This window comes from Aphelocoma coerulescens, chromosome 2 (assembly GCF_041296385.1).
Source record: "Aphelocoma coerulescens isolate FSJ_1873_10779 chromosome 2, UR_Acoe_1.0, whole genome shotgun sequence".
NCBI lineage: Eukaryota > Metazoa > Chordata > Aves > Passeriformes > Corvidae > Aphelocoma > Aphelocoma coerulescens.
The window spans coordinates 145,523,936-145,534,751 of record NC_091015.1 but is presented as its reverse complement, the minus strand read 5'-3'; the positions used below and the strand labels follow the sequence as shown (position 1 = coordinate 145,534,751).

Genomic DNA, 10,816 nt, shown 5'->3' with positions numbered 1-10,816 from the left:
GACACAGCGCATGCGCAGTCCCCCAGCACAGCCCTCAGGGACTACATTTCCCAGAAGCCCCGCGGGCGGCGGTGGGCGGGGTGTGCGCTGGCTGGACGCTAAGGGAAGGGAGTGGAGGGGGGGCAGGTTGGCAGGAGGGCCAGTTGTTACTGCAGCTTCAGCACCGGCTCCAGCTATGGCCTCGCTTGTGAAGAAAATAATAAGCACTACAAAGGCCCCTGCGCTGGGTCCCTACAGGTAATGCTTTAGCTAACAAAGATCTGAGAGTCTCGGTGGATAACAAGTTGGCCATGGGCTGGCAGTGCCCTTGCAGACAATGCTTTCCTGGGGTGCGTCGGGAAAGTGTGGCCTGTCGCTCTGCTCGGCTCTAGTGAGGCCACATCTGGAGTGTTCTGTTCAGTTCTGGGTTCCTCAGTACAAGAAAGACAAGGAGCTGCTGGAGAGGGTCAGCAGAGGGGCACAAAGATGATGAGGGATCTGGAGCATCTTTTATTAGGAGAGACTGCGGGAGCTGCACCTGTTTAGAGAAGACTGAGAGGGGATCTCATCAACACCTATAAATACCTCAAAGGCAGGTGCCAAGATGACTGCCAGACTCTGTTCAGTGGTGCCCAGTGTCAGGACAAGGAGGAGTGGCCACAAACTAAAACACAAGAAGTTTCAGCTCAACATAAGGAAGAACTTCTTTACATTGAGGGTGGCAGAGCACTGGAACAGGCTGCCCAGGGAGGTTGTGGAGTGTCCGTCTCTGGAGACGTTCAAATCCCAGATGGATGTGTTCCTGTCTAACCTGCTCTAGGGGCGTTGAACTATGTGATCTCCAGAGGTCCCTTCCAACCCTAACAATTCTGTGATTTTGGGAGTGGGAGGTCTCTCAGGAGATGCAGGAGCAGGTTTTGCTGGCGGGGTTTTGGCAGGTCTTTGGAGGGTCTGTTAGGCAGGCCTGGGGCTGAGGTGAGGGCAGGAGACCCCCTGGGCAGGGGCCGGTACTGGTTCCCCCTTCCCCCAGTAACCTGCAGGGACACCTGGAGTCCCAAAGCACGAGTGAGGCTGTGGTGCCATGGCAAACTGCAGCCCAAAAAGAGAAGGGGATATGCTTCAAAAAGTTTATTTGGGAAAATAATTCTGAAATTAGTGGTAAGCAGTGAATTTTTTTTTAAAAATGAAAGAAGAATGATTGTTCCCCAGAAAAAAGTGCTTGACTAGAGACAAGCACGTTGTGTAGGGAAGCTAGAGATGCTGACTAGGAAGGTGATGGAGAATGAAGGCTGAGCCCAATCCAGGGCAAGCTTGGTTAGATGGAGGGCTCAGTGCCTGGGAATTGAAAATTCTTTCTTATTTTGAATAGTTATAAATGTTTTTCAGTCTAAAAACTTGACTGCTGTAAAAATATGTAAGATGTTCAACATTTTCACAAGTATGTTGTTGCAGCAGATCTGTATGTAATTAAAATAAAAATCCCAGTTTTAATTGGGGAAAGTTTTCTCTTTGCAATTTGGATATGAAAATATGTTCAATCAGTATAGTGGATTCTTACAGCTAAAGTACTGAGAAGTATTTACCAGTATGTTTTCTAAGAATTTTTAATTCTGTATTCAGGCTTTGTTTTCACAATAGCATCTTCATGCCTTCCAGGTTCATTTTTGTCTCCATTACTTTGTGTCCTTAGCTTTCTAAGCTTCAAACTGTGTGTTTCTTATAGGCATTATAAAGATGGAAAAATACAAAGTATAGAAGCAGAGAGACATGACATGAAGGTTAACTTCTGTAAACAGTAAACTCTTGGTGGATTGCAGCCAGGGGCCTGGCATTGCTTGGCATCAGGAGAACATCTAAGACACGGGAAGGCAACAATTCTTTGGCTGCACACACACATACACACCACTGTCCCAGCCTTCAACATAGCTCTCCACTCCATAAATTTTGTACTTATTGGTAGTTCTTGATGAAATTCTGCTTACTATGCAGCCTGTTAAATATATGACTGGTCTAACATCAATAAGTTTATCACTAACTTAGTTTATCAGATTTTAGTAAACTTGTCAAAGTCCAGAGAGCAAAAGTTGCACAAGAAATAACTGCCCCATCTCTGCTGTGAAGTCTGAGCTTGGTTACACAGGAATGAGGGTTTAATGTGGAATGGAGAACTAGATGTATGGGCTGCATTCCTGGTTCTGCTACCTATAGCCCTTCAGTAGGCTTTTGGTGACCTATTTTTACTGTATTTTTCTATTTCCTTTACTGCATCCATTTGCCAGTACCTTGAGATATGTAGGTAGGTAGATAGATACATAAAGAGACGTATCTGTGTATGTATATATATATATCTCATTAATGTTATTAGCCTTTTAAAAGACACTGCAGAGGTACTGCTCTTGTATTAATCCACAATCATTTGTGTGAAGAAGATCTGTTAACACTGCAGTCTAAAGAGCATGGTTCCTAACACCATCTCTCTGATAAACATTGTTGTCCTTAGGTCACAGTGTCTGCCCAGTTTTGCATTTAGGTACACTGAAACCTGAATGACATTAGACACACATTCACATCGCTGCTGATTAATGAGTAGCTACGACTGGCCCTAGTTACAAGGTACATCTGCAGTTCAAGAATGATTGGGGTTTGTGGAGTTGAAGTTTCCCTTAGCTTTACTCGTGCATTTGAATGCAGTAGAAGTGTATTCCTTGGCTGGTAAATTGTTCCTAGTCTCAGTGAATGGAGGATTCCATTGATAAGCACACCAAGAGGTGAAGTTGAGGAGCAGAGGAGGGGACCCAATAAGGCTGCTGCGGGTATTGATCTGGCAGTGGTATCAGAAGGCTTCAGCTTGTTCTTTCCCAAGTTATTCATGATTTAGGACTCTCCAAAGGCCTCTATTGAGATAAACATTTCACTTTCATTTGCTTTGTGATAAGCAGTACAAGACAATCTCTTTTACTGGAGAGCCCTTACTTTCTTGTTGCAGAGTTCTCTGTGCTTCAAACAGAAACAGAAGTTTGTGCTCTGATGGCCTGTGCCTCAAACACAGCAGGAGTGGTAGGAAAGAAAATCAAAGAAGCCTGTGTGTACATGCACATATTTCTATGAACAGGACTGTGTCACCTAGAAAACTACTTTATTCACTGGTTTCTCTTCTTTAAATGGTATAGTTTTATGATTTACTTCAGTTTCATTAGTTGATGATAGAAAAAATAATCCCCATGTAAGATAGTTTACCATATCTGACAAGTTACTGGCTATTTTTCCCCCTTATGAAATTACAGGAGAATGTAGGACGGGGGTAAAAGGAAAGACAATGATGGCATTGTTCAAACTGCCTAACCCAGATCATTTGACCTAGTCCCTAAATTAGTTTGGTCCCCTGTGAGGTGAATGGATTAAGACAATCCAAGGGAGTCAATTTCAGTTGAGAGATGTACTAAAAATATTCTTTGAATATGTCCCTCTTTTTCCATTAACATTAAAAGGAAGCTAACCTCCTATTCCACATACTTCAGGGAGGTTCCTAACTCTAGTTTGTGTAGTTTAAGAGACTTGTTGAATGGTCAAAACAATACATTTTCTTGTGGAATGGGAAGAGATAAGAAAAATGGTGTTGACACACCATAAGTTCTTCCAAAGGAATCTTTCTATAATTTCTTTGCAAAATATTTGTAATTACTGACTGAAGAGAATTAAATTATGTCTCTTGCATAATGTTTGCTAGGTAGTTTAAATCTTTGTTTTCAACTTCTAAGCTCTTTGTGGTAGAGACATTAATAATTGCCAACTCAACTTCAGCAAAAACACACCTGACATTTTTATATAAATGTTTTGCAAATAGCTTGAATTTTGCATTCTTTTGAATTAACCCAGCCAAGAAGTCACTCAGGTTACTTGGTGAGAGCAGAATGTTTGTTCTGGGGATGGAGTGATTAAGGTGTTTTGCTGACTGGCCAAATTCATGACTCTGGAGGAATACTGCCAGAGAACCGGGGTGCAGGGTGTCACCTGACAGCTGTAACTCATTATTGTGGTGCCTGTTTGAGAAGAAAAATGTTAAATTTCTTCTGATTTTTCTTTTTTTTTTCTTTTATTGCTCTGCAGCTGAGATGTAGTTGAAAGGTATTGTCTGCTTCTCAAACCAAGATGGAATATCAATTTGCAAAAAAGGTGTTTATTTACTCTGCCTTCCCTTCCCTCTGTGCTCAATGTGCTGTGTGGAATCTGTAGCTCAGTTTAGTGTTGTGTTGCTGCATTCATAACTTGTGCCTTTGCAAGAAACAAGGTTTATCTCCTGAAAGGCAGAGCTATGCACTTCCATAGATGATGTAATCCCAGCTCTTCCAAAAGCATAAGCAGATTAAATGTATGACTGCGTGTACAGACTTGCATCTGTGTAACCTCAGTCTTCTTTCTCATTCATTATAAAATACTGTAGAAAATTTGAAATGTGCTTTCAGATTTGGAATTTGAAATGTTTTCTTGTTTTAAACCTAAAATGTCACTTGTGTTTTCAGCCAAGCCGTGCTGGTGGACCGGACGATGTACATTGCAGGGCAGATAGGGCTGGAACCTTCCACTGGGCAGCTTGTCTCTGGAGGGGCAAGGGAGGAGGCCAAGCAGGTAAGAAGTCTTCCAGCAATGAACTTGTTGGCATGTGTCTAATTAAACATGGAATTGTGAGAAGTTGAGGAGACTAGAAAGCCCATTTCACATCCTCCAGATGAGGGAAAAGCAGGAGGAAGTAATTCCATCTTAACTAACGCCATCATTTTTCCACTTCAGCAACTTGGAGGTCGGGGAGGAACTGTGTTTCTTGTAGGAAGGTAAGAAAGAATCAGTGTTTGAAGCAGAGGTTCACACCCCAATAAAAACCCTGGCTTGAGTCAGGGAAAGTTTTGTTCCCCTGGCAGCAAAGAGATGGAGTGAGGTAATAGGATGAGATGGAGCCGCATCATGCATTTACATCTAATGAATGGATGGTTTAATATTGATTAGATGCTTCCTTTTATTAATTTTTATTTAGGTCAATCTTTTTTTTGACATTTGAGGTTTTGCTGGTTGAACTTACAGTAAAACTTGGATTCAGCCAAGTCACAAGTCATATTTACATACTTACATAAATATAACCCAGCTGATAGCTGAAAGATTTTTGTTTCCTTTTTCTTTAGGCTCTAAAAAACATGGGAGAAATCCTGAAAGCTGCAGGCTGTGACTATGGCAATGGTAAGTGCTGCTGTGACAGTGGCAAACAGGTGGTTGATTTTACCTGAATTAAAATATAAAAAAATCAAGCGACCTTTTTTTAAGAAAAAAAAAAAGCTATTTGCTGAACATTCAGTTGTTATCAATAGCTGGAAGAAACAAAATAAATTATGAATTTGGGCTAAAAAATAAAAGAAATACATCTACATGCAAGTCTTTGCAATGGGTATCAATGGAACACTGCCTTTCACCAAAAATTTATGGCAGTGGTACTAATATTTTAATTCCAACTGGGGAAGCTCAGGTACAGACAGTGCTGCAGTGACTATAGACATTTTAAGCATCCTAGGCTTTGCTCCAGGTAAAAGCAGGTTTGTGTCTGTGGTGTTAATATTCTAGACACTTTCAATACTTTTTGGGTGGAGGACTCGAATGGTGGAGCCGCACCAGGATTAATGCTGGCAGTCCTAGGTAAAGTATTCTAGCACAGACTGTATTTTCAGACCTTTTATGAACTTTTTTTTTTGCAGCAGATATTATATATGATATAAGTTATTGGCAGCAGTTGACTTACAACAGCTATTTTAATTGATCTGCTTATCAGTTCAGTGCCTCTTGGAAGAATTTGGCTTTTTCAGAGCTAGTCAGGAATGGCTTCATTCCTTAAAGTTTTACTATATACTAGGTGCTCAGAATTTTTAGGTGGTTCCCTAAGTTGTAGCTCTAATGGTCAATATCTGTTTGCAAAACTTTTCAACGTGTTTAGAATACTTAGGAGAAATGTATTAAATAAAAGCAAGAAATGCAGTAAAGTTTTTCAATCTTTATATGCAAGTCAGAGGTCTAAAATAACTGCAGTTGTGTGATCTTTAGTTGTGAAGACTACGGTTTTGATGGCAGACATGAAGGACTACAATGACATTAATGATGTTTACAAACAATGTAAGTAGATATTTTGCTTGAGTTTTACCATTATGGCTTGTGGAACAAATTATGTTCATGGTAATCAAAGGGTTTTATGACTCAGATGATGTCATTCCATATTCTTTGAAATCCCCGCAGAAATTTTAAAAATATATAATTTTCAAGTATCAGATCAAGCACAGCCTAATTTAATGTGGATTTGTGTTCCACCATCCTACTAACTCACTCTACTATGAAGATCAACTCCTGCTATCCCTACAGGTTGGTCTTCCTTGCCTCTTTATCTTGCTTGATGCTCTGCTGTCCTGGATATAATTCTGCTGTAGGCAGCCTTCAAATGCTGAATTTCAGATTTTGTAACTCCATTTCTTTAAAGTCTGTATCTTTGACCAACTTGAGGGTTATTGTTAAGGGACAGGGCTTGTTCTTTATACAAGGATGAGCCATGCTGCTCCATTTGAAGAAAAAAGAGAACAATGTGTGATCAACAAAACTGAGTATAGACTGAAATAGGTGCTTCCAACGAGCCATGTTGTGCAGAATAATTTGGGAGAATTTGCATGAGCTCCTTATTTATATGGCTTTGGCTTTTAATTAGATAGCAACATCTGGTCTTGAATGGAGTCTTATTGATGAGCAAGCAACACAGTCTCCTGCTTGTCAAAATGTACTGGGGGTGTGTGTGCTTAAGCAGGGTAAAACCAGACCAGCTGCGTGATTAGTTACTTGTTGCCTCCAGCCTGGAGTTTGAGAAAACAGTTGTTGCTGTTCTTTGATTGTGACTTATTATCTCAATACAGGACCCTGAAATTGCCATTATTGACAGTTCTGTGATAACTGTCACTAGTAAAACTTTCACTTCATTATGCAAATTCCTTGGAAGTGTTCAAAGTCAGGTTGGATGGGGCTTTGAGCAACCTGATCTAGTGAAAGATGTTCTTGGCCGTGGCATGGTGGTGAATTGGACTATGTGGTCTTTAAAGGTCCCTATATATTCTAATACTCTAATATAGAGTATTAGAATATATAAATAATTATATATTCTAATACTCTACAAATTCACCGCTTATATCTTTACCAGTACCCTTCCCCATGCCTCACCCCTGTTCTAGTATCTGTGATTGCCAGTTCTAAATGGGCACTGAGAAATAAGTCAAGGGCCTATTTTGCCTCTGTTTTCCTGTGATATGAGTAAGGTTGGACTCCTGTTGATTTTATGTGAATCTGGGATCTTTATCTTTGCTCATGATTCTTTTAGCAGTGTCCTGTTTCTCTCTCCTGCTCTTTCTGTGAAAGAGCCATCTCCCACTCCCTGGTGTTTGAAATTGGATGATCACCATTCTGATTTAATTTTTCTTTTCCAGCCAAGTTGGTGTTAAGGCCCTGCAGTGTCAGCAGAGTGCAAGTTATCACTGGCTACTAGATCACAACTGCAGCTGACTGCTTGGTGATGAGTGGTGTCTTGCTGAGATTGAGAGCAGTCAGTCACCAAAACAAAACAACAAGGGGGAAATGATAGCTGGCATAGAAGTCTTGTAGCCTTGAATCTTAAACTGTTCCAATGATTGCATTTTATATAGATTATTTTGAACTGTATTTTGTCAAGCAAAGTTTAGTTATTGCTGGATGTTTCTGTTTAAATTACAGTTTTCAAGGCAAACTTCCCAGCCAGAGCAGCCTATCAAGTTGCTGCTTTGCCCAGAGTAAGTGTCACTTTTCTGTCTACAAAAAACACCCAAATTTTCTGAAATACCTTACTACTGAAGCATTCTGACAGCTTTTCTTATTCTGTAATAGCTTTGATTGCAATTATTTTAATGAAGACTCTTAATTAGTTTTTTTCTAAGTATACTAGTATTATTCCCACACACTATCAGAGATCTGAATATGATACACACATTTCTTTATGGTGGAAGATGATACAACATTAGAAATAAGGGGTTATGGTACTTGAGTAAGCATAAATTGAATTTACAATATTACTGAATATTGCTAAATCAGTAATACAACTGTCAGAAATATAATCTCTCTCAAATGTCACTCTGTTCTTACAAAGTTGTGTTGTTCATCCAATTGCTTTATAAAATAGATATATTAATTTCCTAATATGTTTCTTCATTGTTTTGTCACAGGGGGCCAGAGTTGAGATTGAAGCTATTGCCATTCAGGGACCTCTCCAAGATGCTTCAGCCTGACTATAAGTAGAGACTGGATATCTTACAATGACAGTTTTAGATTTAGTTAATACTTCTCCCTTATATCCGATTCCTACAGCTGACTAACAGCAGTTACATACAGTTGAAATCAGTAAACTTACTGAGGAAAGGTGCTTTCTTCAGGACTTACAGTGACTTCTCTGCTGGCAAACCCTGAAAAGTGCCTGAATCCTGCTAAAATCAGCTGAGCCAGACTGCAGGACAGGGTCTGCCCTTTGTGGTGGTGAGTGGATAGTCAGGTGTTAAGGTACATACCTGGGTGAACATATTAGAGTTATACTATGGATGATCTGGACATGGAAAACTATACTGATTTGTAATATTAGTAACAATTTTAAATCAGAAAAAATGACAGAAATGAGAAAACAGAACACTCGAATTGCTTAGCATACATCTTCACTTCTGAGGAATTTTTCTGTATTTGTTTCTGAATTTTCTTATTTTCTTTCTTCACATAATAGATTACTTTTGGGACTTAGGTTTTTTCATATGTAAGCAATTACTTAAGAAAGTTAATATTCATTTCAGAAAGAAAATTATGCTTTTCTGAAGTAAAGTGGTACCTTTATAAATCAGATGAAAATTAATATCTACCTGTAACCTTTTTCATAATCTTTTTCATAGCAATTCAATTCTGACTATGTTTTGATTAAAAAACAAAAAAAACCCTTAAAAAATGTTTAATGAGAATAAAATGTAATTGCAACTGCAAAAATGTGCTTGTCTATTCTGGGAATGAACAAACTTTTCTTTTTCTGATTGTCCTTTGATAATCCATTAAAAAAATGTCTGCAGCTTGCTTATTCAATAAGAAATAATTTTAACCAAAAGAACAGGCTTATTATTTACATCCTAATAGCTAAGGATTAAATTCTCCAGGACAAGAAGCTTTCAGCTACAATGTCATTACAGTTCTTGTAATTTTTTTCTCTGCCATTAAGGTCAGAAGCATCAGTTTGAAGGGGTGATTAAACAATATTGAGAAGTCCAACTGTTGATGCTAGTAACTTATTCCATCCTTCTGTACTGATCTTCTGTCAAGTAGAAATGGACACTGTGTTTTTAAGTATCTCATTGAAAGTCAGCCACCTCATGGCAGAGTTGATTCCCTGTCTTCCCCACAGCCATATGACTAAGCACAGTATTGGTTTGTTCAGACGGAAATGAGCAGAAATTCTTTCCTGTTGTAGCCTGTCCACCTCAGTGTCTTTGTTTTGCTCTCTTCTGTGAAGATGCCATCCAATTACATATGGATGCTACGGTCACTGTATCTTCACTGACTTTGTGTAGAAAGTAAAACTAGCTGTATACTGCAGCTTGGAGAATGTACCATTTCAGTGGTGGAAATATGTACCTGCTTTATCAAATGTCCTGCCCGAGGGAATCCCGTAGGCTGTTCCTTTCAGGGCAGCTGTTTGTATGCCAGAGAGCTGTGACTGTGTCAGTGTCTTGGTTTGAGACAAATTAAGGGGAAATGTGTGAAATGAATGTGTCCTCCAATAGAAGGCAGGTTTCAGCAGCCCCTCCCCCACCCAGGTTCAGAAAGAAATTTCTTGGAGGAAAGTGAAAAAAGCTGTTTATTTAACAAGCAGGGTGCACGCAGGCACAAAACAGAATGAATAACGTTAAATAATAAAACCTCTCGCTGTGGAGAAGACCTGGTAGATTCAGTCCTTTCTGTAGGTGTGGCTCTGCTCTCTCCCGAGCTGGGTGTGGCGTGGGCCCTCCAGGCTGCGGTGTGGGGCCTCCCGGTGGTGGGGTTCTGGACTGGAGCAAAGCTGAACAGTTCCACGAGAAGAAGCCACAGTCCCAGAAAAAATTTCTTGCCTCAGCTAATAAACGAGAAGCTAGCTAAAAAGCAAAGGAATGCAACTCTCTTCCCTACTGCAGAGCTGAGAGCTGGGGGGAGACCGCTGGAGGAATTCCACCGCCTTTTCCCCCTCCGTGGTCTCAGATCTGGCTTAAAGGCACAGAAAGGCACAGGATTCACGTCTGGGCAATAAGCAGGCAATAGGGGATACAGCATCATAAAGTCACCCCAAAACATTCCACCCAATGAAAGCTCTTTCCAGTCCCCCCTTGTGTGATCACACTCTCTTCGTATTGGTAAGCCACAGAAGCTGTGAGGGGAGGCCATAACCCTGCTTTGCCACAGGTCAAGTCCCAATACTGTGGGTTCAGCTCTCTGGCAATTCAACGCCAAACTTCAGTTCTCCTGTGTGTGCATTTCTGTGCATAAAACCTATTGATGCTCCTCTTGCATACTTCTACCTGGTTCATGACTTTCATATGGTCAGCGTGCAAGAAGAATCCAATCTGGCAGCATCATGTAAATGTCAATCTTTCCATAGCACATACAGATGTTGCCTTGTCTGAATATTCCCCTCCATTCAATATCGCAGCCACACTGCATGAATCCCCTTCCATCCTTGAATAAACTGTAAGTGTTGCACTTGGGGGTTCTTACCTTCCTGCTCACCAGCCATGCT

General features: G+C 40.3%; 1 protein-coding gene across 1 annotated transcript; it reads left to right on the top strand.

The window, feature by feature from the left end:
* The first annotated feature begins 10 nt into the window (after positions 1-10).
* Positions 11-9,042, top strand: RIDA (reactive intermediate imine deaminase A homolog). Its single transcript, XM_069005202.1, has 6 exons — positions 11-237; positions 4,500-4,605; positions 5,154-5,208; positions 6,061-6,129; positions 7,759-7,814; positions 8,244-9,042. Exons 1-6 carry the CDS (start codon positions 11-13, stop codon positions 8,304-8,306), a joined length of 576 nt encoding a protein of 191 aa, XP_068861303.1. The 3' UTR covers positions 8,307-9,042.
* Positions 9,043-10,816: the final 1,774 nt, after the last annotated feature.

Excerpts from the sequence above, each read along its gene's own strand:
- RIDA (XM_069005202.1), top strand. The coding sequence starts at position 11 with ATGCGCAGTCCCCCAGCACAGCCCTCAGGGACTACATTTCCCAGAAGC. Across the intron at positions 238-4,499 it reads CCTGCGCTGGGTCCCTACAG|CCAAGCCGTGCTGGTGGACC; the intron begins GTAATGCTTTAG and ends TTGTGTTTTCAG. Across the intron at positions 4,606-5,153 it reads CAAGGGAGGAGGCCAAGCAG|GCTCTAAAAAACATGGGAGA; the intron begins GTAAGAAGTCTT and ends CTTTTTCTTTAG.